The sequence below is a fragment of the Rhinoraja longicauda genome, chromosome 30 (genome assembly GCF_053455715.1).
Source record: "Rhinoraja longicauda isolate Sanriku21f chromosome 30, sRhiLon1.1, whole genome shotgun sequence".
NCBI classification, from domain to species: Eukaryota; Metazoa; Chordata; class Chondrichthyes; order Rajiformes; family Arhynchobatidae; genus Rhinoraja; species Rhinoraja longicauda.
The window spans coordinates 1,071,516-1,092,507 of NC_135982.1; the positions used below are offsets into that span (position 1 = coordinate 1,071,516).

The 20,992-nt window shown below is 45.7% G+C and overlaps 1 protein-coding gene across 1 annotated transcript in view; it reads left to right on the top strand.

The window, feature by feature from the left end:
- Positions 1–20,992, top strand: part of wrap73 (WD repeat containing, antisense to TP73) — a 99,003-nt gene that overhangs the window by 47,569 nt on the left and 30,442 nt on the right. The window contains exons 4-6 of the mRNA XM_078425676.1: positions 6,107–6,179; positions 18,239–18,342; positions 20,706–20,792. Coding sequence (XP_078281802.1) covers positions 6,107–6,179; positions 18,239–18,342; positions 20,706–20,792 — 264 coding nt within the window. The remainder of the gene's footprint in view (positions 1–6,106; positions 6,180–18,238; positions 18,343–20,705; positions 20,793–20,992) is intronic.

Here is a 20,992-nt window from a genome sequence, read left to right on the forward strand (position 1 = left end):
TGAAACTGTTATTTTGTGCAGTGGTGACCAGCATTGCACCTGTTGGAATGCTTCAGCAGTAGTCATTGGTGCCCATCAGCTCTGAGGTACATTAACCTCTGACCTTATTCACAGATTATTCAACCAGACTTTTATACAAAGTTACAAGCTCGATGTACATTTTGGAAATTGGCAGACAGTCTAATTTTGAAATGTGACTTTAACTTATATAGAGCCTTCTATGTTTCTTTAAGGATATCCAAAAGCATTTTGTCAGTGGAGTATCATAGACTTTTCAGTCCATTGGAGTGTAATCTGGTTTTCAAAACAAAGCCATTCCCCCACTTATTTCCCTGTAACCTGTTCACGCACCCACTAGGGTGCTTCTGGAGCCCTCATAGTAAGCAATTCTACCTAGTCTTAAAATGTTCCATTAGTGAAAATAATAACCTCTGTGAAATGTAAATTAAATCGGAAGTTGTTTAGGGGGTCCACCGGTAGCCCAAAGTTGAAAGGCTATGTCCTCTACTATGTGCATACTGCAGCTATTAGTGTTTATTGTACGTATTAGTGCTATGTTCTAGTGAGTCCTTTTTGTTCAGATATGTTTAAAACAACATAAGGCAGCTTTTTTGGAGTTTAAATATGTGCACAATAATAGCTGCCATATATATTTTTTCAAGTCTTTGTGAATTTCATAGAAATACATGTGGTTTTACGGTTGGTGCTTTCCCATACAAATTGGTAACTTATGATATTTGGTTTCTTTTCCAATTCTGTGAAAGATTAAGTCAAGTCTATTTTTAGTATGCTGGAAAGTACATTTCCAAAAGATTGACAAGGGGAATATCTAATTGCATGAGTGTGGAAATTCCCCTGTCTATTTTTAGTGATAGGGACTGTCTGCAAGCCTTATTGTGTTGAAGTGAATTGGGATTATTTATAATTTTCATTCCTGCTTTTGCATCTTGTGACCCTTCTCGCTTTCATTTGCCTATGGTGAAATAAAGTTTTAGACAGCTGAAAATGGATGAACAATCAACTGGAAGTCAAGCACCGTCAACTCCGCCATCAGAACGATCTAGCACACCTACATCTGCTGCAAAGGTGACACGTAAAACAGCTGAAATCTTTGGTCTTGGAAGTGGAATTAGATCTTCGGATGCAGAAATCACAGGTTCACGTCTACGAACATGTTGCCAAGTACTACGCTGTTTGATGTATCACCTTCAGAAGGGAGTCTCAGAATCCCGAACTAGAACTGAAGCTGCAAAAATTGTTCTTGCCAAAGTTCTTCCATTTTATGGAAAAGCAAACATTCCAGTGATTTCTGAGATTAAGGCTTGTCAGAAGATGATAAAACTGTTGGATGAAAATGCAAAAATCATGGTCATACCAATTGCACGCAGAACAGCACTAGCTACTCTTGTTGAGCTCAAACAAATGGACATTTCAATAAGACTTTTCATAAGACATTTCATAAGACCTTCCAATTATGGCCACCAAATGCTGAGAAGCTGATAAAAAATCGAGAAGATCTTCAATTTCTTCAATCAATGAAGACAGATCATCTAAATCTTCGTCTAAATAGATCTTCAAATCTATTTTTTGACTAGCACTGTCTTTTGTTAGGTTTCTGTGATTCAAATATAGAAATGGTAGCCAATTTATAATATATAAGCTCCAATGTATTTAATAAAACATAAGGCAACTATTCTTTAATTATGTCAATATCTATCAAATAGCTGCCTCATGCTTAATTTTGTGGGTATGAACAGTGAAATGATTCAACATAACCTTAAATAGGGCAAATATGCAGAATGATTATACAGGAGCTATTATTTTTCAGAGTAACTCATTGCATAAATATAGCTGCCTTTTGCATAAAATGATAAACTTGCAATACAATTTTGATTGGCTCGTGGACCACCTAGACAATAATTGGCTTCAACCAAATTTTGTATGAGTGGTCCATTTAAAAGTCATGGGGCTCCAGAAGCACCCACCTGACTAGCCATCTATATTAGAGATAATGGTAGCCAATTAATCTAATAATCAGTACATCTTTGGGATATGGGAAGAAACTGAGAACCAGGGTAAATCCAGACTCTGAGAAATTTAGCAAACTCTGCACAGACAGCATTTGTAGTCAGAAATGATTCCCAATTGCCAGAACTGAGACAGCTGCTGTGCTGCTGTGTCGTACCTTTGACAATTATTTTAAAATGTCATAACGTCATTTAAAAAGTAAAACATCTCAGCCCCTGACTTTCCATCTCTGTTTTGAGATTAATTTTCTTTTGCATATTACTGAGTTTCTTATTGCTATCTCCTTAAATGGCACCATATATATAAAGGCACTACGGGAAGCTAGAGAAGAAATTGCTGAGATATATAAATCATCATTAGACACGGGCAAAGGTGCTGGAAGGCAGGAATGGGGTACTGATTGTGGATGAACAACCATGATCACATTGAATGGCGGTGCTGGCTTGAAGGGCCGAATGGCCTACTCCTGCATCTATTGTCTATGTATCTAAGAGTAGAGGGTGTCTATTGTTGTGCCTCTATTTAAGAAGTGGTACAAGCAAAAGCCTGGGAACTATAGACCAGTGAGCCTAACATCTGTGGTAGGCAAGGTACTGGGGAGGATTCTAAAGGATAATATATATATGTATTTGGATATCTGATTAGGGATGGTCAACATGGCTGTAGACATGGGAGATCATGTCTTGCAAATCTGAGTTTTTTTTTGATGAAGTAATCAAAAAGGTTGGAAAATTGTGGGCGCTGTCTATTTGAACTTCAGCAAGGCATTTGATTAGGTTCCACATGGTAGGCTGCTCTGGAAAGTTAGATCACATAGGATCCAGGGCGAGTTTGCCGACTGGATAGAGAATTCATGGAAGGAAGCCGAGGGTGATGGTGGAAGGTTGTTTTTTGAACTGGAGGCCTGTGACTAGTGGGGTGCCTCAGGGATTGGTGCTTAGCCCATTGCTGTTTGTGAATTATATCAACGATTTGGATGAAAACCTAGAAGGTATGATTAGTAAGTTTGCAGATGACACGAAAGTGGGTAATATCATAGTGTTGTTAAGCTGGAAAGAGTGCAGAGAAGATTTACAAGGGTGTTGCCATGACCTAAGGACCTGAGCTTTAGAGAGAGGTTGGGCAGGCTAGGATTTTATTCCTTGGAGTGCAGGAGGCTGAGGGGTGATTTTATAGAGGTGTATAAGACCATGAGGGGAATAGAAAGTGTGAATGCAAAAGCTTTTACCCAGAAGTAGGGGAATCAAGAATTGGTAGATGAACTTAGAGCGTGGATTGATGCTTGGGACTATGATGTTGTGGACATTGTGGAAACGTGGTTGTGGACGGGACATGATTGGTTGTACAATATTCTGGGATTTTGATGTATCAGATGTGATCGAGGGGAAGGCAAAAGAGTTGACGGAATTACTCGGGGGTTCGTCCGCTGCGGTGGTATGGGCGGAGCGTAGAAATAAGAACGGTCCAAGCATTGTAATGGGATTGTACTATAGGCCCCCATAATAGCAAGCGGGAGATAGAGTAACAGATATGTTGACGGATTACTGAAAGATGCCAAACCTTAGTTGGTTATTTTAACTTTCTCAATATCGACTGGGACTAACTCGGTGCCAAAGGCAGTATTTGTGAGGTGTATCCAAGAGGCTTTCGTGAAACAGTATGTGGATAATCCAACCCAAGAAAGGAACTTACTTGCCCTTGTATTGGGAAATGAGCCTGGTCAGGTTTCAGTGAAAAAATATTTTGGGATAGCGATCATAACTTAAGTTTTGTTTTGAATAGGGAGGAGGTTGGACCTTGCGGAAGTATATAAAACCATGAGAGTCGTAGTGAGGGTAGGCAGACAGACAACCTTTTTCCTAGGGTGGAAATGTCTAATGCTGGACTGCTGTGAAGTGATAATCGTCTTTAAGAGGCTTTTAGATAGGCATGTGGAAATTATGGATCGATGTAGAGGCAGATAAGATCAGTTTAACAGCATCACGTTCAGCACAAACATTGCAGGCTGAAGAGCCCATTCCTGTGCTGTACTGCTCTGTTATCTGCAGAGATCCTGCAAAAATGATATATTGCAAGTGTTGTCTGATTCTTGGCTGAAAATTCTGCATACAAACATGGGGGCTACCATTAATGGAGGCTTACTGGATTGATTCCTAGGATAAATTACCTCCATTGTTTGGGTGGATGCATGAAGAAAGATAAAAAATGTTTGGTCTATGATTATTAGAGTATATACGAATGACAGGCGACTTTATTAATGCATAAGATTTTGAGTGGATGTTTTCACGGGTGGGTGTGTCTGGAATTTAGCAGAATAAGGATCATCCATTTTAGATGGAGTTAAGGAGGAATTGTTTTTTCTAAGGTTTGAATCTTTCTATCGCTACCTGAGAGAGTGGTGGAGGCAGTCAATGAACATAAGCAAGATGAGACTGATGGCTTCTTCGTCTACAAAGGAGTCGAGGGGTATTGGTAGAGTGAGAAAGTGAGGCTGAGATTAGTGGAACAGGTTCAAGCAGTTGACTATTAGTTCATATGGAAGGTAGGAATTATAAAATTAATTAGGCCATGGAAAATGGTAGATAGACACAAAATGCTGGAGTAACTCAGGTAGCATCTCTGGAGAAATGTCTGAAGGGTCTCGACCCAAAACATCACCCATTCCTTCTCTCCAGAGATGCTGCCTGTCCTGCTGAGCCACTCCATCATTTTGCGTCTATCTTTGGTGTAAACCAGCATCAGCAGTTCCTTCGTCCACATGGAAAATGATAATAGGGCTACTAAGTTATGGACACCAAAATAATACCAGTTTAATTTTAGTGAGTTAGATTTCCAGGACTTCCATTTACAACTTTGTGAATTGTATTCCCTTTGTTCATTGCTTTTTCCATGTGTGTGTGTGTGTGTGTGTGGATAACCACTGATCTTAATAACTAAATTAAATTAAAATTGAACCTTAATGGTCAGTGTTTGGCATTCTTCAAATGCATCAGGTCTAGTTATATTGAGTTAACATGTTTGGAAAATGTATTATATTTAAAAATAATTCAGGATCACTTTCTCTTACAAGCAACAGCTGAGAGCTCTACAAGTGGAATTTAAAAAAAAAATTGTGTTCACTTAGTCATAGAGTGATACAGTGTGGAAACAGGCCCTTCAGCCTAACTTGCCGACACCGGTCAACATGTCCAGCTACACTAGTCCCACCTGCCCGCATTTGGTCCATATCCCTCCAAACCAGTCCTACCTGTCTAACTTTTTCTTAAATGTTGGGATAGTCCCAGCCTCAACGACCTCATCTGGCAGCTTGTTCCATACACCCAACACCCTTTGTGTGAAAAAGTTACCCCTCTGATTCCTATTAAATCTTTTCCCCTCCACCTTAAACCTATGTCCTCTAGTACTCGATTCACCTTCCCTGGGCAAGAGGCTCAGTGCATCTACCCGATCTATTCCTCTCATGATCTTATACACCTCTATTCACAAAATGCTGGAGTAACTCAGCAGGTCAGGCAGCATCTCGGGAGAGAAGGAATGGGTGAAGTTTCGGGTCAAGACCCTTCTTCAGACCCTTCAGCTGACCTGCTGAGTTACTCCAGCGTTTTGTGAATAAATACCTTCGATTTGTACCAGCATCTGCAGTTATTTTCTTATTATACACTTATGATAATGGATCTAAGTATTTAGTTTTATCATGAGGTAGTGGTTCGAAGTAGGAAGCTTGACCAGTTCAACTTTTCTCCATTCCCTAACTCAAGGTTTTGGGTAAACGGTAGCACTTTAAAAAGGTTGAGATCGCACTCCTACAATTTGGCTTAGAACTATCTGTTTGGTATTTGTCATTAGATCAAAAATACTGATTTTTTGGGGGGCACTGCATTAAGGTTATGAGTTTAATGAACGATGTGCTGGAAATGACAATTTTGCAGAAAATGTTCTTTTAACTTGGAAATGGAGTATGTATTCCCTATAGATCTGTAGCCCGTAGGCCTGCTCAGATTAAATTGTGGGGTCATATTATGTCCAGTCCCTGCATTCTACACTTGCTGCAGCAATTAATGTTTATCTTTCTTGACAGCTGAGAATCACCGTCTGGTCGTTGTGCACCAAATCGGTATCTTATATCAAGTATCCCAAAGCATGTCAGCATGGTAAGTGAAGGAACAAGTTTGTTTCAAATGACAAGAAAAGACAATGTAAACACTTGAAGTCTGCATTACTCCAAATGTATTTGTATCTATTTTGCTATCATTTGCAGGACATTTTCTTATGTCCTTTAGTTGTGGGTTGGTAATTTATTTTTACTGTTACCTTTCAGAAAGGAAGTACTGGAATTATAAATGGTAGAGAAAGTAAAGTATGACGGACGACCTCCCAGAGAATCCTCATGCACCACACTACTTTCATAGCGAGAGGATTTGAGTATAGGAGCAAGGAGGCCCCACTGCAGTTGTACAGGGCCGTGGTGAGACAGCACCTGGAGTAGAGTGTGCAGTTTTGGTCTCCTAATTTGAGGAAGGACATTCTTGCTATTGAGGGAGTGCAGCGTAGGTTCACCAGGTTAATTCCCGGGATGGCGGGACTGACAGATGATGAAAGAATGGGTTGACTGAGCTTGCATTCACTGGAATTTAGAAGGATGAGAGGGGGATTGGACAGGCAAGATGCAGGAAAAATGTTCCCCATGTTGAGGGAGTCCAGAACAGTTTAAGAATAAGGGGTAGGCCATTTAGGACTGAGATGAAGAAAACCTTTTCACCCAAACAGTTGTAAATCTGTGGAATTCTCTGCCACAGAAGGCAGTGGAGGCCAATTCACTGGATGTTTTCAAGAGAGAGTTAGATTTAGCTCTTAGGACTAAAGGAATCAAGGGATGTGGGGAAAAAGCAGGAACGGGGTACTGATTTTGGATGATCTGCCATGATCATATTGAATGGTGGTGCTGGCTCGAAGGGCCGAATGGCCTACTATTGCACCTATTTTCTATGTTTCTACAAAATAGTGGGAATAGTGCCTGGGTTTCAGCACTTAAGCTACAGAGAGAGATATTGAACAGGTTGGGTCTTTATTCTTTGGAGCGCAGAAGGTTAAGGGGGGACTTGATAGAGGTTTTTAAAATTTTAAGAGGGACGGACAGAGTTGACGTGGGTAAGCTTTTCCCTTTGAGAGTGGGGAAGATTCAAACAAGGGGGCATAACTTCAGAATTAAGGGACAAAAGTTTAGGGTTAACATGAGGGGTAACTTTTTTACTCAGAAGGTGTTGGCTATATGGAATGAGCTTCCGGTGGAAGTGGTGGAGGCAGGCTCGATTTTATTATTTAAGAGTAAATTAGATAGGTATATGGATGGGAAGGGATTGGAGGGTTATGGTCTGAGAGCAGGTAGATGGGACTAGGTCGGAGAAAGTGTTCGGCATGGACTAGAAGGGCCACTTCTTCCCACCCTGTCTCCTGCAAAAAGTCTATCCCCTACTCCCAATTCCTCCGTCTACGCCGCATCTGCGCCCGGGATGAGGTGTTTCACACTAGGGCATCTGAAATGTCCTCATTCTTCAGTAAACGGGGCTTCCCCTCTTCCATTATAGATGAGGCTCTCACTAGGGTCTCTTCTACATCCCGCAGCTCTGCTCTTGCTCCCCCTCCCCCCATTCATAACAAGGACAGAATCCCCCTCGTTCTCACCTTCCATCCCATCAGCCAGTATATCCAACAAATCATCTTCCAACATTTCCATCACCTACAACGGGACCCCACTACTGGCCACATCTTCCCATCCCCTCCCCTTTCTGTGTTCCGCAGAGACCGTTCCCTCCGTAATTCCCTGGTCCACTTGTCCCTTCCTACCCAAACCACCCCATCCCCGGGCACTTTCCCCTGCAACCGCAGGAGATGCAACACCTGTCCCTTTACCTCCCCCCTCAACTCCATCCAAGGACCCAAATAGTCTTTCCAGGTGAGACAGAGGTTCACCTGCACCTCCTCCAACCTCATCTATTGTATCCGCTGCTCTAGATGTCAACTTCTTTACATCGACGATTGTTTCGCTAAACACCTTCGCTCAGTCCGCCTTAACCAACCTGATCTCCCGGTGGCTGAGCACTTCAACTCCCCCTCCCACTCCCAGTCTGACCTTTCTGTCATGGGCCTCCTCCAGTGCCATAGTGAGGCCCACCGGAAATTGGAGGAACAGCATCTCATATTTCGCTTGGGCAGCTTGCAGCCCAGCGGTATGAACATTGACTTCTCCAACTTTAGATAGTTCCTCTGTCCCTCTTTTCCCCTTCCCCTTCCCAGTTCTCTCTCTATCTTCCTGTCTCCACCTATAATCCTTCCTTTGTCCCGCCCCCTGACATCAGTCTGAAGAAGGGTCTCGACCCGAAACGTCACCCATTCCTTCTTTCCTGAGATGCTGCCTGACCTGCTGAGTTACTCCAGCATTTTGTGAATAAACTGCTTCTTAAGAAGATGAGTTTCCAAAGGATGAATAGCACAACTGGCTTGAGCCATAGTTTGAAGAAGCGTCCAAACGTCATCTCTCCATGGAGTTTGAAAAAGGGTCCTGACCCAAAATGGCACCTATCCAGCTTTTCCAGGGATGCTGTCTGACCAGTTGAATTACTCCAGCACTTTGTGTCTTACTCGCTGAAGAATCCCATTCATGCTAGTCCCATTTGTCTTCCGTTTGTCCCCTATCGCTCGTACAGGTTTCTAGATTAAAAAGTTTGGTATCAATGTAAAATTGTCCCTAGTGTGTGTAGTGAAGTGTTAATGTGTGGGGATCGCTGGTTGGCATGGACTTGGTTGGCTAAAGGGCCTGCTTCCGCATTGTATCTCTAAACTAAATCAGACCTTTCCTATCCATGTACCTATCCAAGTGTTTTTTACAGTGCCCTCCATAATGTTTGGGACAAAGACCCATCATTTATTTATTTGCCTCTGCACTCCACAATTTGAGATTTGTAATAGAAAAAAAATCACATGTGGTTAAAGTGCACATTGTCAGATTTTATTAAAGGGTATTTTTATACATTTTCGTTTCACCATGTAGAAATTACAGCTGTTTTTATACGTAGTCCCCCCATTTCAGGGCACCGTAATGTTTGGGACACATGGCTTCACAGGTGTTTGTAATTGCTCAGGTGTGTTTAATTGCCTCCTTAATGCAGGTATAAGAGAGCTCTCAGAACGAGTCTTTCCTCCAGTCTTTCCATCACCTTTGGAAACTTTTATTGCTGTTTATCAACATGAGGAACAAAGTTGTGCAAATGCTAAAGAGAAAACTGAAGGGGACTAGCCCCCAAAACAAGCAGAAGCTAAAGATGGCTGCAATACAGGCCTGGCAGAGCATCACCAGAGAAGACACCCAGCAACTGGTGATGTCCACGAATCGCAGACTTGAAGCGGTCATTGCATGCAAAGGATATGCAACAAAATACTAAACATGACTACTTTCATTTACATGACATTGCTGTGTCCCAAACATTATGGTGCCCTGAAATGGGGGGACTATGTATAAACACTGCTGTAATTTCTATGTGGTGAAACCAAAATGTATAAAAATGGCCTTTATTAAAATCTGATAATGTGCACTTTAACCACATGTGATTTTTTCTATTACAAATCTCAAATTGTGGAGTACAGAGGCAAATAAATAAATGATGGGTCTTTGTATGAAAATGTAGAATCAGGATGGACAGATATAGATGTGAGATCTCGAATCAGGATGGACAGAACTGAGGAATTGTAAGGGTAAAAAGACCCTAATGGGAGTTATCTACAGGCCCCCAAACGGCAGCCTGGATATAGGGTGCAAGTTGAATCAAGAGTTAAAATTTGCATGTCGCAAAGGTAACGCTACAGTGGTTATGGGAGATTTCAGCATGCAGGTAGACTGGGAAAATCAGCTTGGTAATAGACCCCAATAAAGGGAGTTTGTGGAGTGCCTCCGAGATGGATTCTTAGAGCAGCTTGTACTGGAGCCTACCAGGGAGAAGGCAATTCTGGATTTAGTGTTGTGTAATGAACCGGATTTGATAAGGGAACTCAAGGAAAAAGAGCCATGAGGAGGTAGTGAGATCAGTTTTAATCTACAATTTGAGAGGGAGAAGGGAAAATCGGGAGTGCCAGTATTACAGTTGAGCAAGGGGGACTATGAAGGCATGAGAGAGGAGCTGGCCAGAGTTGACTGGAAAGATACCCTAGCAGGGAAGATGGTGGAACAACGATGGCAGGTATTTCTGGGAATAATACAGAAGGTGCAAGATCAGTTCATTCCAAAGAGGAAGAAAGATTCTAAGGGGAGTAAGAGGAAACCGTGGCTGACAAGGGAAGTCAAGGACAGTATAAAAATAGAGGAAGTATAACATAGCAAAGATGAGCAGGAAGTCAGAGGATTGGGACTCTTTTAAAGAGCAACAGAAGATAACTAAAAAGGCAATACGGGGAGAAAGGTGAGGTACGAAGGTAAGCTGGCCAAGAATATAAAGGAGGATAGTAAAAGCTTCTTTAGGTACGTGAAGTGGAAAACAATTGTTGAGACAAATGTGGGTCCCTTGAAGACAGAAGCAGGTGAATTTATTATGGGGAACAGGAAACGGCAGACGAGTTGAACAGGTCCTTTGGGTCTGTCTTCACTAAGGAAGACCTCAACAATCTCCCAGATGTACTAGTGGACAGAGGTCCTAGGGTGATGGAGGAACTGAAGGAAATTCACATTAGGCAGGAAATGGTGTTGGGTAGACTGATGGGACTGAAGGCTGATAAATCCCCAGGGCCTGATGGTCTGCATCCCAGGGTACTTAAGTCATTGGCTCTAGAAATTGGCTCTAGAAAACGTGGACGCATTTGTGATCATTTTCCAATGTTCTATAGATTCAGGATCAGTTCCTGTGGATTGGAGGGTAGCTAATGTTATCCCACTTTTTAAGAAAGGAGGGAGTGAGAAAATGGGAAATTATAGACCAGTTAGCTTGACATCAGTGGTGGGAAAGATGCTGGAGTCAATTATAAACTAAGAAATTGCGGAACATTTGGATAGCAGTAACAGGATCGTTCCGAATCAGCATGGATTTATGAAGGGGAAATCATGCTTGACTAATCTTCTGGAATTTTTTGAGGATGTAACTAGGAAAATGGACAAGGGAGAGCCAGTGGATGTAGTGTACCTGGACTTTCAGAAAGCCTTTGATAAGGTCCCACATAGGAGATTAGTGGGCAAGATTAGAGCACATGGTATTGGGGGTAGGGTGCAGACATGGATAGAAAATGGGATTAACAGGTCCCAATTCAGAATGGCAGGCAGTGACTAGTGGGGTACCTCAAGGCTCGGTGCTGGGACGGCAGCTATTTACAATATACATTAATGACAGATGAAGGGATTAAAAGTAACATTGTAGTGGCCTGGCGGAGGCCAGAAAAAGGCTGGACGCCAGGCAGGTTTAGAAAGTTCTTTATTTGGTTGTGAGCCTCCACTCACAACGAAGTCCACCGTAGGGATAAACCTACGGTCCCTAATGGCCTGAGTCTTAACACCTTAAGCCTGTCTGTCAAGTGCCGAGGGGGCTGACCCTAGGAGTGGCCTGATACCCAGGGACCGCCACAGGAGACACCCCCCTCCCCAACATGCGGAGGTACAAAGTGGACAGGAGGGCGCAAGAGGCCACCACGCCCGGTGTAAGGACCAGCGACCGACCGACACGTGGAGGGGACGTAGCAGACACCGGCGGGGGTAACGTGGACGGAGGGTGACCGCGCGGGCGGGCCTGCGCAACCGGCACCGGCCGATCAATGTCCACGTGTGCCGTCGTCAGCCGTGCAACCGAAACAGTCTCACTTTGACCCCCCCATGTCCAGGACAAATATGGACGAGCCGTGTTGCAGGACCCGGAAGGGGCCCTCGTACGGCCGCTGGAGAGGTGTCCGATGAGCGTCCCTGCGCAGAACAACGAACTGTCAGTTCTCCAGAGCAGGAGGGACGTGCGGATGGAAGGTCCCATGACGAGACGTGGGCACAGGCGCCAGCCTGCCCACCGTCTGCCGAAGACGTTGCAGGGCGTCCGAAGGCTGCTCCACTTGACCCTGTGCCGGTGGAATGAACTCCCCGGGAACCGTCAAAGGGGCCCCATACACCAACTCGGCGGAGGAGGAGGCCAAGTCCTCTGGGTGCGGTGCGGATGGCTAGTAAAACCCATGGCAGGGCGTCCACCCAATCTTGGTCATTAAGCCGACCCTTCAGGGGATCCTTCAGCTGGCGGTGAAACCGTTCGCCTGTGGATGGTACGCCGTAGTGTGGTGTAGGCGTACTCCCAAGAGGCGTGCCATAGCCGACCACAGTTCCGATGTAAACTGCGGCCCCCGGTCGGATGTAATGTCCAGTGGCACCCCGAACCGGGCGATCCAGTGCGCCGCCAAGGCCTGAGCGCAGGTGGCTGTCGAGGTGTCCGCCAGCGGAATGGCTTCCGACCACCGCGTGAAGCGATCGACCACGGTGAAGAGGTGGGTCATGCCCCAGGACGGCGGCAGCGGCCCCACGATGTCCACATGAATGTGGTCGAACCGCTGCCTAGGAACACCGAACTCCTGCAGAGGCGCACGCACGTGTCGCTGGATCGTGGCTTTCTGGCACGGGATGCAGGTGCGTGCCCAGTGTGCGACCTGCTTACGCAGCCCGTGCCACATGAAGCGGGAGGCTACGAGGGCCACCGTCGCCCGAATGGAAGGATGAGAAAGCCCGTGGAACACCTCGAAATCCCTGCCCCGCCAGGCGACGGGGACGATGGGCCGCGCCAGTGGAGGTGTCTCCTCGTCCCACAGCTGTGCAGCTGCTAGGGCGGAATAGTCAATACCCCCGGGCATTTGAAGAACGGCGTGGACCGCGGATCTAGATAAGGCGTCGGCCACCCTGTTGTTCCTGCCCTCCACGAAACGGATTGAGGTGGTGTACTCGGACACGTACGCCAACTGCCTCTGTTGCCGCGCAGACCACGGATCCAAAAACTTGGCAAACGCAAAGATGAGTGGCTTGTGATCCGTAAATGCAGTGAAGGGTCTCCCCTCCAGGAAGTACCCAAAGTGGCGTATGGCGAGGTAGAGGGCGAGGAGCTCCCGGTCGAAAGCGCTGTAACGCCGTTGGGCTCCGCTGAGGTGCCTGCTAAAGAAGGCGAGTGGCCGCCAACACCCGTCGATGAGCTGCTCCAGCACCGCCCCGACCGCCACCTCAGAAGCGTCCACGGTCAGGGCGGTTGGGGCATCCTCCCTGGGATGGACGAGTATCGTGGCCCTGGCCAGAGCCTCCTTGGCATGCTGAAACGCCGCTCCTGCTTCGTCGTCCCACTCAACCTCGTTGCGACGACCAGCCATGAGGTGGAAGAGTGGGCGCATAATTCCGGCCACTGCCGGCACGAAGCGGTGATAAAAGGAGACCATCCCCACAAATTCTTGCAGGCCCTTAACGTGGTCGGGCGGGGGAACCGGCGAACAGCGTCCACCCTGTCTGGAAGAGGTACCACCCCTTGTGGGGTCACCCGATGGCCGAGGAAATCGATGGCCGTCCCTCCAAAATGGCATTTGGACGTGTTGACGGCCAACCCGTAATCACTGAGGGGCTGACACAGCTGGCGGAGGTGGGTGCAGTGCTCCTGCCTCGAGCGGCTGGCCACGAGTACGTCGTCCAAGTTTATGAAAACAAAGTCCAGGCCACGGCACACACAGTCCATAAGCCGTTGGAAGGCCTGTGCGGCGTTCTTCAACCCGAACAGAATCCTCATAAATTCAAACAGGCCAAATGGTGTAATGATGGCTGTCTTGGGGATGTCGTCGGGGTGGACCGGAATTTGGTTATACCCGTGCACATGGTCCACCTTGGAGAACACAGATGCTCCGGCCAGGTGGGCATTAAAGTCCTGGATGTGCGGGACCGGGTACCTGTCGGCGACGGTTGCATCATTCAAGCGACGGTAGTCCGCCTTAGGGACCAAGTGGAGTGGTGACGCCCACGGGCTATCGGAGGGGCGCAGGATGGCCATTAACTCCATCCGGCGGAATGCCTCTCGAGCTAGACGGAGCTTGTCAGGAGCGAGACGCCGCGCTCGGGCTTGCACGGGGAGGCCCGGTGGTGGGGATGTAATGCTGCACCCCGTGCTTGGGAGCGGAGGTGGGGCTCAAGAATGTCCGGGAAATCCGCCAGGATGCGCGCGTAAGTCGCATCCACGGACGACAGGGGTCCAACGTTGAGGGAGACCGGCCCCAGCGTGCTGGAGTGCACTTGGCGTTGCCGCCTGACATCCACGAGCATTGAATGCGCTCGCAGGAAGTCGGTGCCCAGCAGCGGCTGGGAAACGTCGGCGATGACAAACCCCCACGAAAACCAGCTATGGCCGAAGTTAAGGGCGAGCTTGAGGACCCCGTAAGTGTTGATGGGGCTACCGTTCGCCGCAGTGAGGAGGGGGCCGCATTTGCCTGCACGGATATCGGCGGTGGAAGGAGGCAGGACATTCACCTCCACTCCAGTGTCCACGAGCAACTGACCCCCGGTGCAGCGATCCCGAGCGAACACGCGTTGGATCTGGCTGGCCGGCGAAGGAATTACTGATGGCCGGCCGCTGCGTTTCCCGGAAAGGCACAAGGTGAGCGACATTGCTTGGCTGCAGATCCCCAGCGACGGTGATAATAGCACCAGCCCCCTCTGCTGGTGTCCGGTGGTATAGGCGATGGTGCGGACTGGGATGCCCACCACGACCTCTAGTGGCCTCCAGCGGTATGGTAGGTGGTGCTGACTGGGCCGACCACCAGCGACCTCTGCTGGCGTCTGACGGAACTGCCAGCGGGCCGTGCGAGGACGATGTGCCTGCGCCGGGGGTGCCCGATGGCGGCCGGATTTCGCCGCAGAGGTCGGCCTGAGACGCGGTCGATGGAGGACCGGACCTGCTGTGCGCCTCCCGACGCCGAGGAAAAGACAACCGGTGCATCCATCTCCTCCCGACGGGCCATCCAAAGCTGGTCAGCGCACTCGCCCAGTGCCTGCGTGTCGGTGAATGGATCTCCGGCGAGCTGCAGGCAGAGGTCGGCTGGGAGCTGCCGAAGGTAGGCTTGCTTAAACAAAAAAACAGGGCTCGTGGCCGCCCATATAGGCGAGCATGTCCTCCAGGAGGGCCGACGGCCGTCGGTCTCCGAGGCCCTCCATGCTCAAAACTCGAGTGCCCGCTCGGACTCGCTGAGGCCGAACCTCCTGATAAGCAGGGCCTTGAGGCCCGCATATTTGTTAGCTGCCGGGGGGGCGTGCAGGTAAGGCCTCGCAGTCGCCTGGTCCAGAGCGCCGACGACGTAGAAATACTTAGTCTCGTCCACCGTCATGCCTCGCACCGCAAACTGTGCCTCTGCCTGCTGGAACCAGATATCAGGCTCTTCGGTCCACAAGGTCGGAAGTTTCAGAGCAACGGCATCGAGGTCGGCAGGACACGGTTGTGCATCGTTGCGGTTCATCACGACGTGTGGTTATCCACTTTGGTGGTAAGAACAGGAAGGCAGATTTTTATCTGAATGGTGTCAAGTTAGAAAATGGGGAAGTACAAAAAGATCTGGGTGTCCTTGTTCATCACTCACTTAAAGTTAGCATGCAGGTACAGCAGGCAGTGAAAAAAGCTAATGGCATGTTGGCCTTTATAACAAGAGGAGTTGAGTAGAGGAACAAAGAGGTCCTTCTGCAGTTGTACAGGGCCCTAGTGAGACCACACCTGGAGTACTGTGTGCAGTTTTGGTCTCCATATTTGAGGATGGACATTTTTGCTATTGAGGGAGTGCAGTGTAGGTTCACTAGGTTAATTCCCGGAATGGCGGGACGGTCGTACGTTGAAAGACTGGAGCGACTGGGCTGGTATACACAGGAATTTAGAAGAATGAGAGGGGATCTTATTGAAACATATAAGATTATTAAGGGATTGGACACGTTAGAGGCAGGAAACATGTTCCCAATGTTGGGGGGAGTCCAGAACCAGGGGCCACAGTTTAAGAATAAAGGGTAGGCCATTTAGAACGGAGATGAGGTGTTGGGTAGACTGATGGGACTGAAGGCCTAATCAAATCCTGTCTTTCCAAATGCATATATATCTTATATCCCTCAGAATCCTCTCCAGTAACTTTCCGATCACAGATATTAGTCTCACCAGTCTATAGTTCCCAGATTTTGTATTGTTCCCTTAAATCTAGGCACATCATTAGCTACCCTCCAGATATATCTCAGCCGGGACTCGTGTAATTTTTCTCCAGCTTCCCACATTGGTTTTGGATATATGTGATCAGATCTAATCTACTTCCTATGTCTTAGAAAATTCTGCACCACCTCGTTTTAATACAGACTGATCTCACAACATTTTCATTAACTGTCCCAAGTTCTCCAGGACAGTAACAGCTGCCTTTTAAATCTCGCATGCTGCTCTTCCTCTTTTAATGATGGGTTAATTAAAATTTTAAAAGTCTTGAATGTTTAATTGTCATGTGTACCAACAACAGAACAATGAAATTCTTACTTGCAGCTGCATAGTAGAATACAATAGAAAATCTATAATAAACAAATGTCCAATACATTAATAACCACAATACTAATGGAAAAAAAACAAAGCCCTCTGGGCAACCAAAGGCAGTCCTTGGAAGTTCAAAGTTAAGGTTAGGGTTGTGTAGTGTTCAAGAGCACGAAGCATTTAATTCCATGAACTCAAGAATCATTCATCCAGACTGGATTTGCGACATGTTGTATTAAGAAACATTATAATTAAAATACCATTGTATGTTTTCTCATTGGCACATGCAAGATGTTTGCTACATGGCAATATGCTATTTTGGAACATACAGCGGTACAATACAGAAACAGCACTTTCAGCCCACTATCTCTGTCCTGAAAATGATGTCAAATAAAACTAATCCCTTCTGCCTGTACATGATCCATATCCCTCCATTCCCTGTATCTTCATGTGCACACTAAAAGTCTCTTAAACACTATTTGTGTATCTGCCTCCACCACCACCCCTGGCAGCATGTTTCAGGCCCCCGGTACTCTGATTTTTAAAATAAATCCTGCCCTGTACATCTTCTTTCATCTTTTTCCCTCATCTTGAAGAGTGCCATGTCGTATTTGAAACTTCAATCCTGGCAGAAGATTCAGACGGCTTACCTTATCTGTGTTTCTCATTCTTTTATATACTTTTATCAAGTGTCCCATCTGCCTCTGACCCTCCAGAGAAAACAATCCAATTTTGTCAAGCCTCTCCTTTTAACTAGTATCCCCTAATCCTAGCAGCATTCTGGTAAACCTCTTTGGCATCCCATCCAAGGCTCCACATTCTTGCTAACATGGGGTGACCAGAACTACACATGCTACTCCAAAAGTGGCCGAAACAGGGTTTTATAAAACTGCAATATCTTCCTATAATTTCCTTGATTATCCCTATTCCCGTTCTTGTTCCCATTGGCCACTCTCCAGTCCTCTGAGACTTCACCTGGTCAAGAGGGATACAAAGATCTTCATCATGGCCTCAGCAATCTCTTCCCATCAGATCCTGGGGATTTATCCACCTTGATGCTCTTCAAGAGGCCCAACATCTCTTTGTTCTTGATCTCAAAATGCTAGTATAGTAGTATACTCCACATTGGTCTCATCAACCTCTGTTCTCCTTCTGGGTGAATACCAATTCAAGTTAGCAATTTTGTACCCTGACCCCAAGAATTGGCCCCCTCCTTTATCATGAGTGGCCCCACCCTCACCCTAGTTATCCTCTTTTTTTAATGTACGCATAAAATTGCCTTGGGATTCTCTTTAGTCTGACTTTTCAACGACATTTCATGACGTCTTCTGACTTTTCTAGTTTCCTGCTTGAATTCCTGCTTTCTTTTCCTTGAAGGCCCTGTCTGATTTCATGATCCTTGCATATGTTTCCTTTTTCTTTTTGACTAAATTTACAACCCCTCTCACCATCCAAGACTCCTTTGTCTTGCCATCCTTGTCCCACCCCCCCTGCCTAACGGAATGTGCCCATCCTGAGTTCCTGCTCCGTGTGCTAAAGATAATATTAGAAGTTCTTTTAAAGGGTGTTATTCAAAGTTCAATTCCATCAAAGATCATTAGTCAATGTCGGTGATTAATTGTATTTTAGGAATTTAACATATAATCACTTAAAATCGGAGAATATATTATGCATTAAATTGTTGTTCATGATTTCAGGGATGGACTTCACCAAGGACGGCCGCTACATGGCACTGGCAGAAAGACGGGACTGTAAGGATTACATCAGTATTTTTGTGTGCAGTGAGTTGCAGCTGCTACGGGTAATTAACTTTGTTTATAAAAGTACCCACATTGTTTCTTATTGAGAGTGGTGTGACCCAGTGCTGATCTGTACACTGTGACTGCAGTTCTGGAACCCATCAGTTAAAATTGTGACCAGTTTTTGCAAGTAAAATTTCACGGAAAAAATTCTAATATCTTTCCGTGCAATATCATTTGTATACCAGTAAGCGTCTTTGTAAAAAGTTTAAGGTACAGTAATTAGTTTGTAGTGCCCAAAAATAGGGTTCCGACCTGAAACATCACCTATCCATGTACTCTAGAGATGCTGCCTGACTCGCTAAATTACTCCAGCATTTGTCTTTCTTGAGTAAATCAGCATCTGCAGTTCCTTGTTGTTACATAATAGTGTTTTAGAATGTTTTTCCCCTCGTTCCCCACTGCACCATTTTCAGCTAATGCAGATTCCGTGGAGTTTAAATTGTGCACAATAGGGAGTGATGCTGCTGTTTCTGTTGCTCCAAATAAATCAACTGGTAATGTCGTGGTTACCGGTGTTCGAAATGAAGCAGATGACACGGAGAATTCTTCAAGAAGTTAAAAGCCTTTATTTGCAAACAACGGCTGGAACAATCAGGATGTCAACCATCTGACTGCCCACTTAGTACACCAGGCAGCCTATTTTTATAGGGTTATTCTAAACCTTATCTCCTTTGCATTACCTCATACCCACACTCCCTTTCTCCCACACTCCCCTTCTTCAGTCCTTCATTGCTTTGTAGTACCTGTTTGTCCCGCCACCATTAAATCCCATTTAGTAATATATCCTTATCTCAATGCTCACATCCCTTCATATTTCGCCTCCCTTATTTCCTGCTAGTTCATCCCTCACATCCATCCATCCCCCCCCCCCCCAAGGCCTATGTTATTCCTTATCTCTTCTCTTGCCACCATTAAATCCTACTCATTGATGAATGTCCGCATCCCTTCGGATTCTGCTACCCTTATCATCAAGGCTAAAGCAAAGGTACAAGCTGCAAAGGAGTGTTATACAAAGGAGTGTTATGTTACAGAGATGTGTCAAGGGTACGGAATGTCTAGAGCGCCTTAATTAGTTACAGAGAGGCGCCTAATGCCTAAGCAGTTACAAACCTTAAACAACAATGTATAAAATAATGCCGTAACAATGTCTAATGTATAAAATAATAGCAAATAATATCATGCATAAAATAATATTCTCCCATAGTAATAGACACAAAAAGCTGGAGTAACTCAGTGGGGCAGGCAGCATCTCTGGAGAGAAGGAATGGGTGACATTTCGGGTCGAGACCCTTCAACTGGTATCGTGGCAGTGGGAAATTTCTCATTTCTTTCTCCGAGCCATCTGAATTTCATTATTCCCCACACTAAAACAGATGAACTTAGAGCGGCCCAGGTTTTTCTTCTTCCATTAACATGTATTAGATTTAAACCCTTGCTCGAAGAGAAAGATATTCTATAAGCAGGTTGCATAATATAGAATTATGCCTTTAGTTAAAGATAACTATGAGCATAATTCTATATTATACAGCCTGCCACATTAGTTACTGCAATTTATTTGTCTGCATTACTATACTGTGATGCAGCTTCATCTCGCACAATCCTGGGATCTGAATGTAACATTACTCTGCTATTACCTTCTCACATTTCTGTAAATGTCATACAATACAATACAATATATCTTTATTGTCATTGTACAGGGGTACAACGAGATTGGGAATGCACCTCCCATACAATGCAATAAATTAATTAGCCAGTCAGTATTCATTTAAAACAGTTCGAACAAATTAGAACAGTTTTAAAACAGAATAAAGTGCAAGTAGATCTGTGCCGGTTCACTGTACGATGTGACCATCCGGCTCAGCAGGACCGGTTCATAGCAGCTATGGCCCTGGGGATGAAGCTGTTCCTGAGTCTGGAGGTGCGGGCATAGAAGGCCTTGTATCGTCTGCCCGATGGTAGAAGTTCAAACAGACTGTTGCAGAGGTGTAAAGAGTCTTTGTGGATGCTGGTGGCTTTTCTGAGGCATCGTGTGTTGTAGATGCCCTCCAAGGCTGGTAGCTATGTTCCGATAGTCCTCTGAGCTCTATGGACTACCCGCTGAAGAGCTTTCCTCTCTGCCTCTGTGCAACTGAGATACCACACAGAGATGCCATGTGTTAGGATGCTCTCTATGGTGCAGCGGTAGAAGGTCATCAGCAGCTGTTGGAGTAGACCACACTTTTTCAGTGTTCTTATGTAGAACAGTCGTTGCTGTGCCTTCTTGACCAATGTCAAAATGTATTTTTAAAGTATGATTTTTTGTGAAATTAAAGTGCTAAATGCTTTCCTTTTATCATTACATTTTCATATGTAATTTGTTCAGCATTTTGAAACGGAGACTCAGGACCTAGCTGGTATTGAATTTTCACCCAATGGCTGTGTGCTGGCAGTCTGGGATTCCTGTTTGGAGGTGAGTAATTGCGCTGATAAAAGAATATTACATCATGAAAGATTCCTGCCTTAACAATATTACATTACTTGAAGTAAATTTGGCATGTCTGCCAGTCAACAAGACATGGTTTATAACAATATTTATTTCCAACTTATATTTCCAAATCAAGGCATGCTATGAGCACTTGCATGGGCCCCAGCTGTGCCTGCCTTTTTGTA